At 35.4% G+C, this 24,057-nt stretch overlaps 2 protein-coding genes across 2 annotated transcripts in view; one reads left to right on the forward strand and one right to left on the reverse strand.

Annotated features, from left to right (window-relative positions):
• Positions 1-1,666: 1,666 nt before the first annotated feature.
• On the forward strand, positions 1,667-11,945 carry LOC134531189 (ATP synthase subunit g, mitochondrial). The gene is made up of 3 exons (XM_063366830.1): positions 1,667-1,774; positions 10,493-10,653; positions 11,724-11,945. The coding sequence occupies exons 1-3, from the start codon at positions 1,726-1,728 to the stop codon at positions 11,820-11,822; spliced, it is 309 nt and encodes a 102-aa protein (XP_063222900.1). The 5' UTR covers positions 1,667-1,725; the 3' UTR covers positions 11,823-11,945.
• Positions 11,946-15,946: 4,001 nt separating this feature from the next.
• Positions 15,947-24,057, reverse strand: part of LOC134531191 (mitochondrial import receptor subunit TOM70) — a 118,955-nt gene continuing 110,844 nt past the window's right edge. The window contains exon 11 of the mRNA XM_063366833.1: positions 15,947-19,319. Within this exon, the coding sequence (XP_063222903.1) occupies positions 19,157-19,319 (163 nt within the window). The 3' untranslated portion in view covers positions 15,947-19,156. The remainder of the gene's footprint in view (positions 19,320-24,057) is intronic.

Here is a 24,057-nt window from a genome sequence, read left to right on the forward strand (position 1 = left end):
ACTTTGAAATCTACGTACGCCTGTAGGCTTTGTTGAAATAGATTTTTTATAGGTATCTATTTTAGATGCACACGAGATAGTAACATAAATGAATCATCCAGTGTCAACAAGTTACCAATTCCAAATTAATATGTTTCAAAAGGTAATATCAATAGAATCTTCGAAATATATCTTTTGACTTTTTTTAAAATAGATGTTTCCTAATGCATAATGATAAACACAATAAAAACAAATTTAATTGGAAAATTAGTAAATTCACTTTGAAAAAGTTAATGCATAAAGTGGCTTACTTACATTCTGCACTTAACGATTCAAATGTTGTTAGGTGTTTGACATTACCTGGAAGACATATATTAATATTATACAAATTGAAACCAAATTACAAAATTTGTATCTTCGTTTTGCAGATGACGTCCCAAATAACATGAATATTTTCTTTGAAATTCCATCCAAATCGGCTGCAACAAAAAACCTAACTATAAAATGTGTTCAGCAATACTTTTGTTTTAAATTACAGCATTTTGGAACAGATGTTGAAACTTATACAATTTTTATTTCTATAAATTTAGCAATATTATGCATGCAGAAAAAATACTCTTTACTTTATTTAAAATACTTCGCAATGAAAAATCAGATACATCAAGTCACGGTTAGGTTTGTTAAGGCCTTCTAGGTTTATTATATTATTGAAAAGAAATTATTTACATTAAGAAGATTAACGGATATTATTGTTGGCAAAACAGTTCACAATTATACTGACAAATTTGGATGTCGTTTGACTAAATGGTTTTTGATTTATGGCGAGTTGAGTTTGACAGATTTTTTGATGCGCATGAGCAGGTACTACTTGCGCTAACAACTGACGATCAAAAATAGCGGACACGCATACACACTCCTTGCGCCTTACGCATCCCAGCCACGTCACAGGACGAGATCGCTTCCCCCTTCCCCCCACCCGTCTTTTCTGTTTTGCTCTTCATAACGGCCCAACCCAACCCCAACCGCTCTAGCTAGACACAGTGGCGGCAGCTAATCCTGATTGATTGACAGCAGCTACCCAGCTACGACAACACTCTCTGTAAGGATATTCTGGAACTTTTTGGGAGGCTTTTTCGTGACCTCGGTGGCTCCTCCTTGATTTTGTCATTTCCTCCTTCCGTCTCCGGCCTGTCGCTCACTCTTAAGACATTAGGATACCCATTGAAATACCTGAGCAAATACTGCCAACCCATAAAGTAAAAGTTATTGTGCAAATTACCTTTCGATGTCCTGTAAATTGTTCGGAATAAATTATATTGTCTGACATCCCATACTTCGACTAGTATTTTTAAAATTGTTGCTGTACCACCCAATGTCCCCAACAGGGCTCCAGATGATTAATATTTTAAATAGATACATCATTAATTTAATATTGGGAAATGTTTTTATTAAAAAAATCTTGCTGTATGTAGAAGATAACACTACCTATAAATACAAAAAAAAAATTCTGCTTATATAACATTGCTGCATTTTTGCCAGTTTTCCTTGCCTGGAATTTATAACGACTATTAATTAAATCATAAACTGGAAATTCGCGGTATGTCTGTTACCGGCGTATATTTTACATTTATTATATTTGTAATATTTAATTTCTATGTTCACTTTAAATAATATCAAATTACATACCTCTGTATACACTCTCCTTTGTGTTAAGCTATCTCTGTTTCTTGAATTTGCTGTGCAAAAATGGCTGCGATATCAAATATGATTTCTAAAGGTCCAGTGTTGGTTAAAGGTAATAAATGGTGTTTATTTTCAAATTCATCAACATAATTAAGTTTACTTACAATATGTATTTCAGTATTTTGTACTTTTAGATAAATGTTTGCTTAAAAATGGTAGTTTTGTATTATTTTTTATTTTTAAAATCTAATAAATAACTTAGGTTGATATTACGAATGTTTATAATGAACACAGCCTTATTTTACCTTTCATTTAGTTGTGTTCGTATTTTTTATCTTTTAATTCTATTGCTAATTCATGTTATGGTCTCAATTCATGCTGTAGGTCGTGTTTGAATTCACCTTCCAAGTGCTCGTTGCTAAATCCGTCTTCAACAATGGCACGTAAACCACGACGGGTCTCCGGAAATTTTTCACAATCGCGTGTACTGCTTGTACAATGCACCTAAACATAACAATTGGCAAACAGTGGTATTGCATTTGAAGGTTACGAAATATTAATTTAAAATTAATTTAATAAAAAAAATAGCTTTGAGATTATAACACGGGCGTAACTTACATAGTCAATATAATAAAAATAAACGGTAAATCTGTATTGTACGGATTAGCGCCAAAAAAAATCGTACAAATATGAAATAACTTTCATTATATGCTATCTTACGTCCTTTTTTCAGAACCGCCTGCGGAGATAAAAAATTCCAATTACTTTTGGAGATATCGAATTTTTTAATATTCATTTTTTGGCGATTTTTTTAAAAAAAATTTTAAAAATCCGAAAATACCTTTATTCTGTGCTCTTTAACTTCCTCATTTCATTAAACCCGACGGAGATCAGAAATTCCAAATACTTTAGGAGATATGGAATTTTTTAATTTTCATGTTGTGCACTGACGCGGCGTTTCAGCGGGAAGCCTACGATTCACACATCCTTCTGGACATACCCGAATACTCACGTTGGCAAGCATTCTTTTCTTAAAATTAGCAAGAAGTAATTAAAAATACTTTAAAACATTGTAGATGGTTGGTTATATTAGGTAAGTATAGCTACATTAAAAAAACTGTAAAATCATTTTATGGTTGCTTAGCAAATAACTTTTTAATATGTAGCTATCCAGCGCTAGGAAACCGTTTTCATGATTTCACAGTATTTTTAATGTAGCTATCCTAACCAAATCAACCATCCACAATGTTTTGAAGTATTTACAATGAAGCTAACATAATCAATTGACCATTAGTTTTCATTAGTTGCATATTTATTTACAATAAACAAAAAAAAACCGAAGATGCACGATCGGGCGTTTGCCTCTCGTCTGTTGAAAGAAGGCTTGCCAACGTGAGTATTCGGGTATGTCCAGAAGGATGAGTGAATCGTAGGCTTCCCGCGTTCACCATTGTTGCTTGTTTACAAGTATGATTTTTTTTTTTTCGCGACGTAGTTGAACGACTACATCACGTAAAAAGAAAATTACGTGAGTTCCTACTGTTCATCCTTTTTCCCGGTTTGTTAGGTCAGGTCAGCTACATTATAAATACTTTAAAACTAAACAACCATTAAAATTAATTTTTATTATTTTTAATGTCCGTTCAGTTTCAAAGTATTTATACTGTAGCTGACCTGACCTAATCTACCTTTGTCCCGTTTTGTTAGGTCAGGTCAGTTACATTATAAATACTTAAAACTATACAAGTAAAATTATTTGATATTATTTTAATTTCCGTTTATTTTGAAGTATTTATCATGTAACTAACCTTACCTAATGGAAAATTTCTGTTATTTAGGCATTCACGCACACATGGCAAAATATAAAATGGCGTCTGTGAAATGATTACATAGGGCTTGTATTGCAAAATAAGAACGGCAATATCTCCAAAAGTAATTGGAATTTTTAATCTCCGCAGGCGGTTCTGAAAAGAGGACGTAAAAGAGCATATAATGAAAGTTATTTCATATTTGTACGATTTTTTTTGGCGCTAATCCGTACAATACAGATTTACCAAATAAACCACAAAGTGCAACTGTTGACTTGTGTGATGTATCATTTTTATAGGGCTCAAACAAATAGCTTATGAAGGAAGTGAATTGGTATTGGTAATTATCAAAAGTCAATGCTTTTTAGAATGAAAATAAAATCGGAAAACACGGTTTTCACACACTACACCAAAGGGATGTATTTGTAATTCCGGTAATTATTGGACATCAAGGATTTTTAGAACTGCAAGAAAAAAAAAACAGGCAGTCATGGGCCTGTCGACACAAGTTAAAACTTAAAACTTTGTTTTTAAATGTGTAATATGACATCATTTCTACATGAAATGTATGTAAGAAAATAATTTTGGTATTACATCAGTATGATGTCAGCATGATATAATTGAACCTTACATAATTTGTTAGTCATACCAGATGTCTGTGGTAGGCTATGTCAAAATTACGTAAAAATTCATTACCTAGCTATGACTTACCAGTGATGTCAGAATTAGGTCATGTGTTCACTGGGCAATGCACAGTATACACAAATTAAACTTTTCACCTGGTCAAATTAACTTCACTTACTGCTACTACAGCATGTCGGTGACGCAAACTCATGAGATTTTACCCATCCAAATAGAGTCTAACACGCACAGGATACAGTTGAGTATATACAATGTATTAGTGTAGGCCTATATATGTACACCGGACACTGCGTGTCGCCAGTCTGGTGCAACACGTCACGAGATTGTCTGTGACACGAACTCATAAGTTTTGCCCCTACCAATAATAACTTTAAAATTAGAAAAAATAAAGTTTTATCATTGAAAAAAAAAATATCTTAAAACCACAAATAATCAAAATCGCTCAATGCGGCTAAAGAAGTTATCACTTCAAAATTGGAAAATATGATTTTCACACATTACACACGTCCCTAAATTTACCCTGAAGGGATGGTTTCTGAATTACTACTAGTTAGTGAAAAATAATAGTTTATAGCTTACATTACTGGGTTATTCCATGTACGTCAAATCAACACACCCATTTTACCTCACCATCTCAGGTTTTGATGAAATTTTGCACAGATGTTACCTCCATACAGACTAACAAATATATAAAATTTTAGAATGATATATCCATCCGTTTTGAAAATATCGCTTTGTAAATTTTCGAAAAAACACTCAAAATTGCACAACAGGCATATTTTAAAATTACCATAACTCTTCTCCAAATTAAGTTAAAAAGGTGAGACAGGTGTCATTTTGCAGCATTTGGTATGGCCTTTCATGTGATTTGTAACACAATAATGTCTTGAAAAAAAAAATAATTTTCAACATAATTTTTAAAATTTTGGAAAAAGTGCATTTTTAATTTTTTTCAAAAAATTCTATAAAATTTTATAAATTTCTTTTTAAATTGTCTACAAAGTTTCAAAGTGGAGAGTTAATGGGCAGCAAAGAATACAGTAAAATCTTGTTGTAAAATAGACAAAAAAAATCAGATAGTTATATTCTGTACACTGAAAGTATCTTAAGGGCATTTCCATACACACGGGTGTGACATTTGCATGATTATCTAAGAACTTTATATTAGTTTTATTTAAAAAATTTAATGTACCTAGCTTTTTAAAACGCAAGGATATAGTTCTTCCAAAATCTTCTATTTTGTTCCATTAACAAAATTAAAATATTTCTTTTGGTTATGCTGTTGTAGTGCAGTCTATAAGCGTTACGGGTGTGACAAGTTTCGGACATACGTGGCAAGCAATTGTCTATAAAATCTCTGTGAACTAGTGCCAGGTAAACAAAAAACAATTCTGATTGCAAGTACTTTACTTGAAATCCTTTACACAGAGCCAAAAAATATAATGGTAGGAAGCACAGTTATTGAAAAACAAATTTTCTAACTTAGTTGTGGGTGTGACGCTGTTTGTTACGGGTGTGACCTAGTCCACAAAAAATTCACAAAAATACATATCTTTATTGTAAAAATATACAGGACAACTATGCTTTAATTTAATAAGACAGTCATATATGTATGAGTTTAACAACTGGTGATTTTCTTCAAAATGAAGACATTAAATTTTTACAATTTTAAGTATCAAATACATATTTATAAACATCTGCTCTGGCAATCCTACATTCTACATGATACTGCAAGCATTAAACTTTCTAATATTATGAGTTAGCCTATCATTTGTGTAGGATAAACATATACAAACACACATTTCACATACATTTTTGACAGATATATATAAACTATGCTTGCACACTAATCCGTTGCTGGTGGGAAAATGTAAACAATTCTGTTCCCCACTGCTTTTAAGCAAGGATCTGGAAGAATGCCTATAATTTGCTGCACAGACACATATGAGGTGTCTTCTTCATTCATTCTGAAAGTGTTTTCCCCAGCACATTTCTTTAAAAACATTACTTTTACCTCACTTTGTTCATCAACATTACTTTGACAGATACCCACATACTGATGATTAATAGGAATGTTTTTCCCCTGTGTTGCAAACTGCACTAAAACATATGTTCCCGGTTTCAAATTTTCTGTGTTTACAGGTGTTGAAATTCTGCCTTCTGCACATTTAACTCCATCATCTGTACTTTCAGAGTCAGTAGAATCATCACTGTAGACATCTTCAAAGCTAAGAGATTTTGTTGATCCAAACACACAGCATTTCTGAATCTCTGACACTGCTGTGTGAGCAATGAGTAAATGCTATTTGTTTGAAACAGCAATAAAGTGTTTCGACTGAAGACAAGGAATAGCATTGACTTTGCTCCACCTAGAGTTTAGCATCTCTTCTGCGTGTGAAATTATGTCATGTGATACATACAATATGTGTACACCTTTTACAACCCTTGAAACACATTCAAAGAATTGTTTAGCAGAGTTCACAGTTGCTCTCCGTGACTTAACTTCACTCCATACCTTATGTTTCAACATTCCACCTAGCCCATCAACTGGCCCCTTGCCATGTGATGTTGCGAAAAAGTACCATTAGCCCTGCATACCAAAATCTTCTTCCCATAAGCACAGATTTGACAACGTGTATTTATTCTTGAATTGGGCTGCACACCCATCGGAAAACACCAATATCTTGCTTATTTTGTGGAATTCTTTCTTCAAAGCTTGGATTATGTGTTTTAGCATTGTCCACACTGCTACTTTACTGTGTGATAAGTCATCACTTATAACTGCAAAAGACCTTGTGACACCATTGTTAAACCATGCACAGCAAGTGAAGATTGTAGTTTGTTCATGACTCCAATGAGCGCTTTGTATCTCATCCTGATACATTGCAGCATAGTTTTCGGCAAAATCTATTTGCAGCACAGCTTCTTCATCTGAAATACTAGCACGTTTATTTTTGAATGCAGTTGCCTGAACTCTGTAAACAAAATAATGAACTTTGAAACCAGGTATTTGCATTTCAAGCTCATTTACTGCATCTTCAATACTCTCCTCCGTATCCACTATTCAGTCCTAGGACTTCTAACCTGTTTTGGAAACTCAGAAATAGTGTCACAAGCAAGTTTCCTTACAAATGCCGTAATTTTTCTTGGATTGTTGGTAAGTGTTTCTTCACTCTATTAACTGCTTTGCCCAATCTTCAAAAAATACAAAAACTCTACAAAATACAAAACAGTATCAAAAAGTACATAATTCAAAGTATAAAAAAAATTCTGAAAAACATTAATAAATGGCAAATATTGCAAAAAAATTAAAAAACATCAAACATGACAAAACTAGATTAGACTCCACCCCTCCATCTAGGCAGTGGGCCAAACAAATCTACACACACAGTTTCCAGATTTTGCATCACCCCTTTACTTTTACCATGCCTTTCTTCTGTCTGTGCCCATAACAAACAACTGTTTACAATTTTGGCAACAGTTCAGTATACATGTTTCCACACACAAAACCTCTGAACATGTTTCACAGTTTTTCTCACTCCAGGTTCCACATGGATCAGTGCGAAAATTTCAGTTTGTAAACTATTCGGTACACACAACCCACATTTTGGTACATTACTGCTTAGATTTTGAAAAAAAATGTTGTTTTATCACTTCTCTACAATCTGCAAAACTCAATTCGTTGATTATATCCTCGGTAAACTCATCTTTAAGTTTATCCGAGAATGCTTTCATTTCAATCTCTACTTCTTTCCTTTGTTTACACAAAATTCTGATCCCCTGTGCATCATTACCTCTGATTTTACTAAATTTTTCCTCCACATTGTCCAAACATTCCCTGTTTACCTCATCTAGGAATTTTTCAAATTTGTTTCCAATGTTTACGTTTTCATGTACATCCTGCTTAATAAATTCAACTTTTTCTTTTGACACTATTATTTCCCTTCCACAGTTTTCTACATTTGCTTGTTCCCTTTCCACTTGTGCTTCACAGCTCTCAACCCTTTGTTTACAAGTGTGAATTTCTTCGTTTACGTTGGTTTGTACCTTCTCAAGTTTAGCCTCTGTATTCCCTAACTCCTGCTTTACCTGTTTAAGAATTTCATCCTTAATCTGTGAAATTTCCTGTTTAAGATCCTGTTTTAATTCCTGTTGTCCGGGAATCCCAGCTTTTGTCTCTGTCTTACTGGGGAATCACTGTTTTGTTCTCACTCGCACTTACAGGCCTCTTATGCCTCTCTCTTTCTACACATCACCCCAGACACAGTCCCTTGTTCTAGAATCATTATGTAACATCTGCATTCTAATAAAAATGTAATATATAATTATAATACAATATTCAAATTTAAATAAATAATAGGAAAAACTCATTACACATAATATTACGTAAATCTAAATAGCAAAACAAAGTTAAAAGGATGACAGAAAAAACATGATTTTTAAATAATTATAAATTCAGAATAAAATATACTGGCAACCTAACCCATTCTTAGTTACCCTTTTATTAGTAGAAAAGGCTTGTATACTGCAATGCTACATAAGATAAATAAAAAACTAGGTCACTGTGACCTTGAATGTACATAATAAGCTGATCCCTTCTGAATGACCAAATATAATATAAATACTAGTAAAAGCTAGGGAGGGCAGGGTCTTGTAATGTTATACAATGTCTGTCATCTGTGCATCATTCTGTTTCATAAAACCTGTCCCACCCATGCCAAAATTGATTGAGGTTGAGGCTAACACTTGTGTTGCATATCATCTTGATTTGTAATTATTGTAAAACCTGCCAAAATTTTTTTTTCGTGATATTTGAAATAAAAAAAAGGTTGAAAATGCTACTCAAATGTAATATACTGATAAAGGGTACACCTATCCCTCACTTTGCACGACTAATTTGTTCCTAAAAATGCTCGTGGGATTTGAAATCGAGTATTCTGAAGCATTAGTTTCCATAAATAGCAAGGCTAATTTATTTAATGTGTTCCAAAATTGTGCAGGAATTTACTTTATGTAGTATAAAGGCTTAGAATAACACTCAACTATAAATATGTCACACCATTACTCTTTATCTGCCTCTCATCGCACTTTGTATGACAAATAAGACACCGCGTAACGGGAGATACGTGGTTATGTACTTTATCGTCAGTCGGCTGGCTGACTTGCCCGCCCGGGCGTGACCTTCAACTCACGTCGTGTACCTTTCCAAACATCCTTCACTGCAGTGAAACCGATATTACTGTCGGGATGATTACATTTTAATTTTTCAAAAATTAAAGTGCTTATTCACGTATCACCACTTGGTTGACACCAATCCTGTCAAGCCATATTTTTCATTGCAACATTCATTTAACAACCATTTCCACGTGAATCATCTGTTCATTTCTGTTTTGGTATCTAATGTCAAATATATTCCCGCTAGTGCAAACAACAGCATCAGACTTATATAAACTTTTGGTAAGAGTTCTTATGTCGTACGATTGTGCGCAGTTGATTTGCTTAAAACTAATGTGCGACCAATATAAGCATGGCCTTCATGACAATCTGCGTGCCGTAATACTTCTAGTTTTGTCTCAAATACGTACTTGAACACAATGCATTATGAGTGATCAAGCATGTACAGTTACCGGCAGCTGAATGGGCAGACATTGCTTTTGTTTGAGTGAATTCCTTGCCACTGGCTAGACTGAGTTCATGGCCCGGTCTGTGGCCAGGCGACAACGGTACGGCACAACGGTACGCGCGGACGTATAAATATTTGTTCCTTTACTACACATCATAGCCGCAATTTAACTTGCCACAGCTGATGTTTGTACAACAGCCGATAGCGTAGTCAGACCTGCGCGCGATTCTCTTCCCCCCTTGTTTGGCTAACTGTATCCCACGGCACATGTTCACAGAAGTTGAAACAGACTTCGTGGTGTCGTGCTGGACTTTTTTTGTGCCTGCCGAGATTTCGTGCTATTTGAAGTTTACAGATGTGCTATTTGAGACTGGGGCAGTAAAATTAAAATCACGCTAAATGAATTCGCACAATCTGAAGCCGTGCTAAATGAGGGATAGCTGTATTTTTTATTTAAATTTTGCATTCCAATTCTTGTTTCTTGCATACTTTAGTAACGAGAGGGAACCTACCAAGGTGGAACTTGGGTTATTCTCAAGTGAAAATGTGGTTGACGTTGCAGTGAGTTGTTGGGTTTTCCCCTCACATCATTCTATCACTGTTTGTCATATCACTTCACCTCCTATGATCTCTAGTGACCTCAATAACGATGTAAGGATAAGCCACAATTTGTTCTAGGAATTCTTACTTCGTATACTTAGTTTACTGTCAGTGCAACTTGCGTGTGTACACAGAGCTGCATGTGTGCATTTTGCAGGTGCTCTGGCTTACTCGCGACCAAGGTTTGACTTGTTTTTGAAGTATGCCAAGGTAGAGCTGACACCACCGTCGCCAGCAGACATCCCGCAGATCAGGAGCGGAATACAGAAACTGCTCTCTGGCTTTCGTACCGGCAAATGGAAGGAGACACCTGTGAAGGTAGCATGTCACTTGTCACATTCATTTTTCTGCTTGTATTATTTTATTTATTGGTTTGTAATTACATAATTGTCAGCTTTTACTACAGGCTCATGAATGTTTAGGACTTACTATAAATTTTGATGTACATCATCTTACAACTTGAAATAAACAATGCTGCAATTGAATCGGACAATAAATAGTGATTTTATGTAGCTCCAGGTAAATAGCTACTCATGTAGGGAAAAAAAAAAAATCAGTTATGTCTTAAGTTAAGGCTCACAAGTAGCTTGAGTCCTAGTAGTTTTGGAGAAGAGCTACTCATCAGTAAGTAATTGGTGTAATTCATAAAATATGTTTTGTAGTTTTTTTAAATATCCTGTAGATTTATCACTACGTTTCCAAATGCTTCCACATTTTGTGTAATTGAACACTTTTACAAGTGCTGTTAAGATGTACATGTCGTCAGGTTCACTCTCAAATGCTAGTTTAGTAAACGTTTAATTATTACTAAAATAGGACTAATATTCAAAGTTATTGTCAAACTATTAATTGAAACTAAATTACTTAGTGCAAAAGATTCAATGTTTCCATATTTTTTCATTGGCCATGGCTGATTTTGTCCTATTTATCTTTTAGTTGTGATGTCTGCGTTTCTAATTACCTTTCTAGGTATGTCAGGATATTCAGTAAAAATAAAATGAAATTATGCTTATTTGACCTATTCTTTCAAAATAATATATGAGTGTTTGTATTACTTTTCTGAACATTGATAAACATTTGCTAATTATGTCGTTGTTTGTGCTATTATTAAATTATGATTGCATAACCTTGGGGCTAGGCTTTTTTTATTTAAAATTTGAGATAAAAACATATTTAAAAAAAATTCAACCCATTCTATCAAACTTCAGTTTTATCCTATCATAAATTACTTAAGTTCTTTGTTTGTAATTGTTGTCATAATCTGAAATTTAGTCTGTAAAATAATAATCTAATTTTTTAAATTATTATATTCTTTTTCATGACTATAATTCTTAATGGTGAGTTTGTGTTTTTTGTATGTTTGCTACTTGTTCCTTTGTGTTTTGCAGGAAGCATGGCTGAACACTCTTGTAACGACAGAAGTTATAATGTGGTTTTTTATTGGTGAGTGCATTGGCAAGCGAAGCATAGTTGGATATAAAGTTTGAACAGCACCAGTATGAAACTTCACTTGTCCATGAACAACTTATTGTAGGAAACATGGAGAAATCTGTAAATGCCTGTTGTGTAGAGTGATATGTTATCACAAATAAATATTGTACAAAGTAAAATGCTTCATTATTGCAATATGCACTTTTCCCTGAAAAAAAAGAAGCAGCTTTATTTGACAGTATGAAGATATTTATCATTTAAAAATTTCAGGGGATTCAATTTCTCAGACTATCTTGTTGGAGCTTTTGAGAGGGGAAAAAGGGGGGGATGGTGGAAACAGAGCTTCAAAACTACCTCAGGGCATCAACAGTGTTGATGTGACACTGTTAGGAAGAGTTCTTGATTAAGAAGGGAGGATGCAAAATAGCTATGGGAGAAAGTGCAAATTAATTTAAAGTTTTGAAAAATATGTGTGGTCAAATGTGCTTTAAATATTAATTTTTAGAATACAAAGTGGTAAATTTCAGAAGCAAAATGTTAAGAAAAAGTATTTAGTAAGGTTTTTGTTCAATTATAATCTACACTACAAAAATTGCATTTCAATTTCTTGGTGCATTTTTTAACATTTTTCTGTAGCTGAAAGTCTAAACAGCAGTTGGCTATCAATGATGAGGTTACTATAACAGACGATTTTAATGCAAAAATCTATTAATATTATGTTTTGTTTTGATGGTGTCAATGTTGTGAATTCTTTGTTCAGTAAACTTTTTGTCTTGTGGCACAGTTTGTTTTTCACATGCTTCACATTGTAACTACAGACACAATGTTAGTTCCCCCTTCACGGCCGAGTGCTGGCCGTCCATTCTCTGAGTGCCTGGGTGGATGCCCTGCACTGACCTTTAACAGCAGTGCCGCCAGCTGCACAAGGCGAGGGATAGGGAGGCAGTGCCTCTCGTTTTAACTCGCTGCTGCTGCTGTACTGATTTCACAGGTTGTGGGTTTTGCCTATAGTTCTTTGAAAGCATCATGTTTCTTGCATCTGTTCCTACACTCAGTAGTTTGAACATCCCACAACATTAGCCTCCCTTCGTAATCACTTTTAAGTTCCTCTAGGACACTGGGTGACCAATCTTTCTTTTCCATTGCACTTGCATCTCATAAGTTGTCTTGACACTTGTAACAAGTTGACAACTTTTGACCTGAAGCTATTTACATGTATGAGATATTGTGGAATAAATGTCAAACACTCAGTATCAAGAAGCATTTATACTTGAGTAAAAAATGGTCTGAACACTTATTGCAGGAGTGGAAGTTTTCTCTTGGACACTAGGTCTCAGGTTGGTTGGCTTTTACACTTGAGACAAGAAAGACGTGATGGACAATACTCACTCGTATGCTACATTTATTCTTGGGCACTGGCAGTGGTGATGCGGATATGTTGCTTTCTGTAATGTCCTGTGTAAACAGGCATTAACATATCCGGGACACACGGGTGCAGAAGCAGTAGGTGGCAACTCGATTGGCCCATTATGTAGTGTTCATAGTTTTATGATAGATATGACTACCGTAGTGAATTACTGTATATACTCGTGTATAGCGCGCCCTTTTTTTCTTCACGTAAAGGAAAAAAAATCAAGGATGCGCGCTATACACGGAAGAAAAATGTTGAGGGGTGGAGGCGGGGAGAAGGAGTGGTAGACGTTAACTGCCGGGTGATGGATAATCCCACATACGCACAAGCAACGAGGCCTCTCTTTCACACACACACACGTGTGCGCGCGCGAGGTGAGTCATCTAGTCCTCCGCGCCAGTTTAGCAACGCTGACGGGAGTGGTGGTGGTTAGTCCTGTCAACTGTCAAGGTTACTTGATGGTCGTAGTCCTGTTCCTGCCTGCCTCCCTCCCTCCCTCGTACCAGTTGTGATGATACAGCGCTTCATTATCTTCCGTCTACATAGCAGAGTTTAGCTTGCTTGTGTCGTTTCAGATGGTACAGTATACCTCAAAAGTTTCGCTTTCAGGTGGCAGAGTATTTAATTTAAGTATTTTCCTGACACATCACCACCACACATCAATGTAAATAATCATTTGTTTCATAAGTAATTACTTAACAGGTACCACAAAATGTTATTAAAATTTATTTATGGAAAAAAAAATTATAAATTTTTTTCTTTGGAATTTGTTGCAAAAATCGTGGTGCGCACTATACACGAGGGCACGCTATACACGAGTAAATACGGTAGTCCTTTTGTAAATTAATGGAAAGCATTTGTATTACGTTCCTATTTAATAGTAAAAGAACATTTATTCAACTGAATAGGATCACTATGCATACTGAAATTGTACCACGCATCCTGCAAGTAAGAATTTGGCAATAAGCAAGTTTTCAGACACTATAATTATTTTTTATACTACTGTAATAAGTAATGATGATAGCTATATAGTGCCTCTGTGCTCGAAATGCGCCGACAATCTTTCCGATATATTCTATTGTCAAGCACTTCCGATAACGTTACATCATTTGTAAATTCATAGATGGCAGTGCAGTTTGAGATTGTATGTGGGTACAGAAAATAAATGTTAAGTTTCTAGTCTTTCAGTTGTATGGTCGTTCTGCAGAAGGGTGGGTATCATGATGTAGAAGTGATTGCTAGGCCATCTGTCCTCAACAACAGGCCTGCTTACCCAAGTACCTGACAACACTCGCCTAGCAGTTAGGAACCACTAGAAGAATTTGTTATTGTAGACATGAGAATCCTTGATGACTTTGAATGGACGCCTAGAGGTACCTGCCTCCGACATCATGTATCACAACACACTTGAAGAGTGGGGGAACTGTGGGATACACAGTCGCTGACTAATGCGGCATTTTAAATTATGGTGCAAGATTATCTGTACCTCATTGTAAGAGGTTATGTTTCACTCCTGAAATAACATTTTGCACCTTTCTGAAAGAAAGTTAAAAAATTATGGAAAAAAAAGTTTGAACAAGACCAATCCTCAGCGCACATGCATGTGCGTTCACTTCATTGTAGCAGATTATAGAAAAGTTGACTGCAGCATACATTTTTAAATAATACAGGTCCCATACTTTTAATTTCAGTTTGCAAGGAAACTAAAACCCCCACGCAAAAATATTCCTTGCAAAGCAAAGGTAAGTAGGCCTAGAAAATGAAATGTTCATGTCTGAGAACGGTTTACTGAATAAAGATAGTTTCATGTTTCTACAGGTTATTTAAATTTAGGCCCCAAGAAAATTAAATACAAGTAAGCATCATACGGGCTGCATCAACCTAGTGGCCAGTACTAATTATATACCTATACTAAATCATGGAAACTGTCTAACATCTGCAGCACGGCCTAGGAGCGGTAATTTTGGTCTGTAGCAGCTTTAGCGTGAAAAATGAGATGAAATTAATTCTGAAAATGGCATTTCTGAGTTCCCTGTTATAGCAAATTTTATTGTTACCATCATTTCAACATTTTTCGATTTTAAATGTTTTACTTTGCCTTTTTACAGGACTTCATCACCCTCACCACTATTTAGCATTTCAGAATCCAGTAGGAATTCCAAAATGCTGGGTTGGGGGAAACAAGGAATATTAAATGTACTAAAAAATACAATTTTTTTTGGAAATATTTTTGACAAACACTTTTTCTGCATACCTATGCCTGCAAATGCGTACTAATGGAAAGAGGCAAGAATCTGCATTTTGTAGTTACATTCAGTTATCATGTTATCAGTTAGCAAAACTCAACAGTTTTGAGCTAGCAGAAGTGACCTTGATAGAACTTTGATATGTATATTAATACATCGCAAGATACGAGTTAAAATTACATCCAAATATGCACACAACAGCTAGGCCTCAAGTTCCAGCTACTCTTCCACCACCCAAGCACCCTTGTGTAGTAGACACGTGCTGGTGTGTAGTAAAGTGCTCTCTAAGAGAACTGCAGCTTGAAGCACCCAAACAAAGCGTAATAATTTTACTTTGTAACCTATTTCTGCTGTATTTTCAAATTTCTGTAACTATTTTACATTCTTCCTCAAAAGACAGTAGCTATTTCTGATGGTAGCAGAATTTGGAGTTGACTAATGCCACTTTCACTGCATGAGAATATTAATACATACAAGCAAAATACCTCACAAATTTATTTACTACGATAGTACAAATGAAAAATTTCATGGGGTGTGTATTTTGGACATTTTTAATTGAGAGATATACATCAATTTTCCAAAACGAAACTATATTTCAACATTGTTATTTACTATGCAAATATTCCAGAAGACACAAATATCACATACTTTAAAAAACACAGCTAACCAACCATCAAGTCTAATTTATGCCAGAGGACAAGTTTAACACTGATTAACTAGGCTTTCCTCTATTAAGTGGAATTTTCTAAGAAAATTTCAAAACATTTTGGCTACATAATCCTTGAAGCTTCCAAGCCACTTGCTTGTATTGAAAAACTTCACAGACTTGCACACTACTACATAGTACTTCATATATACACCACTGGGCATTTTTGGTCACATGGCTATCAATTATTTTTCAAATGAAAAAACATTTTCTAGAATTTTTATTTAACGTTCTACATTAATTATTACAAACCAGATACAAAACTAAGCATACATTTAAGACTTTTGGATTATTAAGAAGATTGATATTTGTTAATATTGTAGGTTTAGTAAAATAAATGTACTCCTAAGAAATTTTCATTAATGCAGAATCTATTAATGTTTTTGGAGAAGGAAGCAAGGTAATCATTTCAAAGTATATAAGTGAATGATTTTAATATTTGTTGAGTGTTATAAATTGAAGATGGTAACTTCATAGAAAATTTGCTTACGATGATCATTAAATTATGTGTATGAGCAAAGGAATACACAAGACACATACAGGGATAAGCAAAAAGTGTTTAGAGCTTGGTACGTAATGGAATGGTTAATGTACATGATGGCAAGGTGCCTTGAGAGTCTTGGCATAGTTGGCCATGATGTTTTCCTTTGTGTCTTCTGTAACTGATTCTAGCGATGGATGTCAACTACTAAATGGGGAGATGTCTTAGATCCACACCAGTGCTACACTGTGTGATAGGTATTCTGTCTCACAGAAAACCTAGTATTTGATGCCAACAATCATACATTTTAAGTATTTTTGTATTAAAATCTGGGTTTTCTGTAACAAGACACCACAGCTCTGCTGTGGCATTTATCCTAAACTTTCCATGACTAATGTAATGAAATCTTTTATAGTAATGTTTTATCAACACAAAATATAAATAAATAAGGATAAGAACTATAAGAATGTCATGGGCGATGAGAATATTAATAAAGAGTATCAATATAATCACATTAAATTAAGTACAAAAATTACGACACAATTTGTCTAGTTTGCCACTTTAGATCAAACTTACATTCTTAACTGGGTAATTGTTCAGTCCGAGCTGGTGAGAGACGTATTTACTAAACTAGTGCTTCTCATACAACATCCATCCGGCAGAACTTGATTGCAAGCCGACCCCTACATTTTAATGCCCCTCCACAGAGAAATAAAGATTTATTTTTATTCTTGAGGATCACTTTCACCCACTTATTTCTCCACATCCACTTGCTTCTCTAGATCCTTCACCACTACACATTCTTTGCTCATAACCTACAATTGCATACAACTAAACAGTTTATCATCTGTTCGGCATTGTGTACAACTTTGGAGTTCTAATTACTATCAGAAAAATATATTTCCTGTTTCAGAACCTGAAACGCAGATGTGTCCCTTTTTCGACAATCCCTCATAAAAGGTATATAGTTGCAAATCTTCAGAGAAACTACAACATAAAATTCTATTGCTAATCCTGCAACCCAAAATTATATTTTTTTTATTTTTCCCGTTTGTTTACGAAGAGAAAATATTCACAGGCTGAAAATGATTGTACTGTCTTATTTGAAATAAAGTTAAAGTCTACTCAAGTTTTTCTTGGTCACAATCCCAGGTCTACTTCTGTTATTTTTAAGCAGTTTTTAAGAATACAAGTCAGCCTTAATTGTAATTCATCAATTCAAGACCTAAATATCGGCCTTTCTGTTTTACACTTTACTGTTTTGTATTTTTTAATTGTTAATGAATTATGACCAATTGTTTTGTAAGTTTTTTTGTGATTTATGTACGGCGTGTGTGTTTATGGTTGTAACAATTTTGTGACCGCAAAATCCTGATTTAATATGATAGAGGTTACTTGTGTAGACCGTCTTAAAAATTAGGTGCACGTTATAACATTAGTGAAACATGTGACATCATGAAATAACAGTGCAGTATTAAATGGAAGAATTTAAGTATAATAATCAATCTAGAACTACGTATCGGGCTAAAATCAAACAAGCAGTGTTAGATAATTATACAAACATCAAAATATACCAGAAATATGATTTATAAACCACCTATAATTTTTTCTCTTTCAATATCCCTTTACACATTTTATATAAATCTTTTTCAGACCCATTAATCCTCACACACAATGTATATTGCAGCACTTCTTTTTTGACATCAAATAGTACATGTGTTATAAAAACCGAGCTGTTTTCAAATTAATTTGCATTTTTTGTATTTTGACTGATAAAATTCAATGAAAAATGTTATGCTTAAAAAACCAGATTAACAGGTTGCAAAATAAAATGTAGAAAAAAAAAAAGAATTAATACTACAATTGTGCTAATGTATGGGTATGGAACTACAGAAAAGTGGTGAGAAGCTGATAATCGTGGTGTCAATTGCTCAACCATATCAACACACAATATACATTTTTAAATATAGACACTAAACTACAATTTATAAAACTGGTAGCAGTATGAATGATATTTACATTAGCAACAGTATAACACCAATAACTGTTGCAACACTAATAAGAACCAAAATCCAATGACCGAAGATTAGAAATAGCTGATAGCTAACAACAAACTAACCAACCTTAAAACCTCCCAAAATAGGTTTTTCTTCAGGCACTACATTATAGATACAAAACATTCAAAATATGACACAACCTTTCCAATAAAATTTAAATACAAACTTTTAGGAACAAAAATACACTGTATTTTCCACATGAGATTTTTTATTGATGACCATAACAATAAAAGTGACTAATTTTTGTATATTTGTAATGTAACCCTTCCTGCTTGGTTGTCCATGGATAAAAACACAAAGAGAAATGCAGAACAACACACTGTATGTACGAATCTGAACTATCGAGAACCCCAACAATTGTCTAAGGTTTGCCTGTGATTTGTAACCAAACTAAACCTTACAAACACAACACATGCTCCTCAGTGAGAACTACTGAAGGCAGAACTGAGCAAAACAACCAAATGCCATGAATGCAACACGAGTTCAGTATTAAGGCAGCCCAACGTTGGAGATGTTAATGCCCATCTTGTCTGCGACTTTGGCCTGTGCGACGGCTGCATCACGCAGCGAGAAGAGGTGTGACATCTCCATCTCCGTCTTGGCCAGCGGAATGGCCTTGTCGAACAGCTCTATGGCCCGACGCAAGTTGCCCCTGTAACAAGAGACAGTACCACACCTTAACACCACAAGAACATAGTTTCACAAAAAATGCTTTGTACAGATTTTATTTAATATTTCCTAGTTGGCATAAAAAATATTTGGGCTGTCTACATACACACAAATTTTTTAAGTAAATTTCTATTCCAGTCTAGGATTTTTTAGTTGAATTAAGATTTAAGCCATAAATAAAAGTTAAAAAAATTAATGTTACAGTTTGTAGCAAGCCAAACTACTGTCTAAAACAGTTAATTAACAATTTATTATGTTGGATCATATTACGTACTAGTGTTAGGTTTGTAGGTACCAGCTTCTTATTCTGTTTGAGAAGTATAGGTAAGTTTGCCACATGTTTTATAATCATAATTGGCGCTTCCTCATGCCTTTAAAGTGTTTCTGATTTGCTTGCTTTATGGTGAATAAGCCACTTGTTATTTTTACCTGTTGAGGGCTGATCGCGCATTGCCGGTGATTTTGAGATGTTAACTATGGGCGCCACCACGTGGAAGGGCACGTGGACCCGGCGGAGTCTCTCGCTCAGGGCGTGACGTAGCCCAAGTGGGGACGAGTTACCAGCCCTTTCTATCCTAGCTACCCAGACCTGGCCCGCTCTAGGCGTCGGGCACGCCACACTCCTAGACTCACTCACCACGTGATTAAATAAATACTCACTTTATATTTATTTTCCAGATTTAATTTCACTAACACGTCTCTCTCCACGCCCGTTACACATTACACGGTTAAAAAGCCTGAGGCACGAATCGGTTTAGGTGAAGGCATGGTCCGCACACGTGGCCATGCTGCAAAGTTTACTTATTACACGATTGCTGAAAACTCGACTGAGACAATTAATTAATTAAACAGTCCGCTGACCGAGAGCTGCCCCGAGGATGACGTACGAAAGAGATTCAGAAATAATTAACGAGACAGAATTACTTGGTCAGTGCTGAACAAAGGTTGAAGTCCCCGGGGTGCTGGCGCGTCTGCTCTCGGTCAGTGATGAAGATGGACTGGGCTGAGCTCATCGCTCGCAGGTGGCAACATGGCGCCCTTCGCGCCAACACAATTACCGTTACTATATTCTACGATTCCGTGCCCCGGCGAAAGTTGGGTAAATTACAGATAAACATTAAAAAATATATAAAAATTACTGACAATGGAAAGTTCGTTACTATTTACTTATTTAATGACAATTTATGTAAAAGCATTCCTACCCTCGTCCAAGTCCGTGCCTGTTCGGGTCCGCCCGGGCAACGTCTATAGTTATTTAAGGTAACCTATTTAAATTAAAGAAAACACAAGTAAATTGCACAACACTGGGGCAAAGACGAATGAAAACAAAAAGGGTTTACAAATAATATTAAACGTAGCAATTTTAGGGGTCGCCGCACTGCTTCTAAGCGCCCTCTTGCCGGGCTAGACACACACGCACACACGCACGCACGAGCGGGAGGTTTGAATAGAGATGGTGGTTGGGCGGTGTCATATCGGGCTCAAAGGGGTCGCAGGCCCGGACGACGTCACTGTTGTTTATCTGTGTAGTTACATTTTTATGTGCTTTTACATATTGTTTTAGGTATTGCTTGTAGTTTTCTTTTCATTTGTAAATATGCATTACATAATTTTCTTTTGTATTTTTTTTTATTGCCATAGTTCATTGTTTGAGAACAAGCTGATGCAATAGTTTGCCAATTGCATAATAATTAGTGAGAGAGACAGATTTCTTAAGTGTGAGAAATACTCTTGATCAATTCGAAATGCTGCCATGTACCGTAATTTGCTGATATTTTGCTGTGTAATTGTGACTGGATAGAGATAAAGTTACATGAGCATCCTTTATCATTCCTCAGGAAGCAGGGCAGACATATTAGTCAGCGTCTGTACGAGGTACCAATAGGCCTGGGTCAAACGGTGGCTCACAAATATAATGAGTTGAAGTAATTTTTGCTGCTGCGGTCCGGCAGCACAGATTTATAAACATTTTTGGTTTGTTATTAAGAATTACTATGTAACTGCATTTGTCGGATATAGCCCAAAACAATTATCGAGTAACTTTGTCTTTGTTCAGAGGACTGCGTCATTAAGCTTTTACTGTTAGTATTGGGATTTACTTGCAACTTGCAAGTAGTATTTAATATTATTCATTTTTCGGTGCTCACAAACAGTAAATTTTGTTTTGAAGTCAGTTTTGTGTGACCTATTTGTGTCTGTCATGTCCTTGTTTTGTGGTTGGAAGATGCGGTCATTGTGACTTTTGAATTTTCGCAATATATAAATAAAAAAAAAAGGTAAAAAAACAATTTGTCAGAGAAACATTCTTCCAGAATCCAATCATCTACTGTAACAGTTATTTTGCATATTTTTTGAACGCCTAATAATTCCATGTGCACTGGACTTTAATTATGCACATTATAGTTCTTAAAATACTAATTGGACTATAATTTGGCCTAATAAAATTATTAAAGTACTGTCCTCAAGAAAATAAATTGTATCCAAATCTCATTATTAATTGCATGTTTTATTATGGAGACCTATATGATAGGAAGTTTAGTAAATTTATGGAAACTTGATAACGTTTAGGTTACGGACAACTAACATAACATTTAGCAAAAAAATTTGTGACAGGCATATGCTTTAATTTACAATAAACTGAAACATGAATACAACACCACAATTTCTTTGCTCCTGTGCAAAGCTAAATTTTACTGAAACTACTGGAGCTGGGGAAGGGAGGTGATTTTTGTATTGCAGCAGCATTTATCAAATTATAGAACTGTCATTTCATATATGTGACTTAAGATCCAAAACAATGAAAAGAAAAAAGTTTTGTTTTTTAAAACTAATCTGTACCAATAAAATTTGTTGCGAAACTACATTTTATACCACATTTAAATTATTTCATAAACTCTTATTTTATGTTCAGAATCTTCATGCAACCCACACAAATTCTACATTTGTATTTGCATAAAAATCTACGCTTACACATAAGAACAAGCAAGAAATGTGCCAATGAGACAAAATTTGTAAATGATTAGTGTAAAAACAAAAATTCTGGAGAACCTGTAAGAAAATAATCTGTTAAACAAGATCACTAAAGCCAGCAATCACCACGTCATCGTTCACTCAATATCATGGCACTACACCCACAAATAGTTATGAAGCCAATCACTATAAAAATGTTTACTTGTTTGAAAATTTTTAAGACTGCAATTAATTTCAGGAATGAGGCAGAGAAACTGTTTGCTTACATAATCCACTGCAAAGAACAGTGCAGGAAACATTAAACTTAGGTTCTTTTTCGTGGTACACCTCAACACTGGTGGAACAGCTCTTGAGAAAACACACACCGGCATATCTTCTGTAAGCATGCTACTAAAATTTGTGAGAGCACAAATGTACACAATAACCATTCAATACATTATTTCATCATTGAAGTGAGGTGGATGCAGCAACGAAGCCCTGGTGCATTTTGCCACTTCACTATTCATGTTATTGCAGGTTTGTAAACGAACAGCAAAGTTCAGTCAATAATCAACCCTGGATGTTATATTGAATAGTAAGGTAGTGTCTGCCACATCTTTGGTGTACCACAAAGCTTCACAAGTAAGGCATTTGCAATCTGCACCACCACTTCAATACAATACAGCACTTTCTACACATATTGTGGCACAACTATTACAACACTTTACAGCGAACAAGGCCGTTTATTGTGTCAAATACAAATCACTGAATATGGCCCCCTTTGACAGCAGGTCCTATAGTGCCAACTTTAAAGACACATAACTGACGGGAGGCAGAACTGCCTGAGGCTATCTTGAAGACTTCCTGCCACGCCGGCTGCACAGTGCCTCAAAGAGGCGTCTGTGGCCAGACGGGTTGACATGTCTGGAAACTGACGGTGGCAGCAGTTCCCTTTCAATGACAGCATGACACGCCTGGAAAAGAACGTTATGAATGGCGAATGGTAGGTAGCGGCAGCAGCGGTGGGTGGACTCTCGTAGCTGAAGGTCGCAGGTCTTGATGTGCAGGCAGTTCCGATGGGTAGAGGATCGAGATGATAAGGCAAGTTGGTGGTTAGGTGGTGTCTGGTAATCACAGCTTCTGTGCCCTCTCTTATCGCATATCTGGTCGGGAGGAGGGTAACCAATGGGCGCGAGAGCATGCTGATTGGCGGCGCATGTTGAGTGGAAGGGAAAGAGGCACTAAATATCTGCATATCGAGGCGAGTCTCGGTTCAAGGTCACGCAGCAGCACTGAGCCGAGCATGCATCTGCCTGCACCCAGCGCTAATAGAGATGGAGAAGGAGGTGGGTGAGGGAATGTACATCTTTCAGTAGTTGTGTTCATGACATTCGTCTATTCAATAATTCTCTTGAACAATAAAACCCAATAAAATACACATGCTGCTTGGAGATTGTTGCCGTGTTTCCAGCGGGCTGTGTCCAAGAGGAGTGGCTTATGTAGGACGAGTAGGTCGCAGAGAAGTTTAGCATCAGTGTTTAAAACTTTGTGCATCTTAATTTAATAAAACAACCTTTTCTATTAAAAAGTATCCAACAACATACTAAAAAAATCTAGTAACACCATTGAAAATGTCTACAAATTTTTACAATAATTTTAATCAAAATTTTTAAGGAGAAAATCTTTATTCTTTCCAGCATAATGAAAAATGCAGCATTGCTTCACTGGTGATGTTAACCCTCTGCCCTCTTTTTGTCAGTATTCTTGTAGCC

The sequence above is a fragment of the Bacillus rossius genome, chromosome 3 (assembly GCF_032445375.1).
Source record: "Bacillus rossius redtenbacheri isolate Brsri chromosome 3, Brsri_v3, whole genome shotgun sequence".
NCBI lineage: Eukaryota > Metazoa > Arthropoda > Insecta > Phasmatodea > Bacillidae > Bacillus > Bacillus rossius.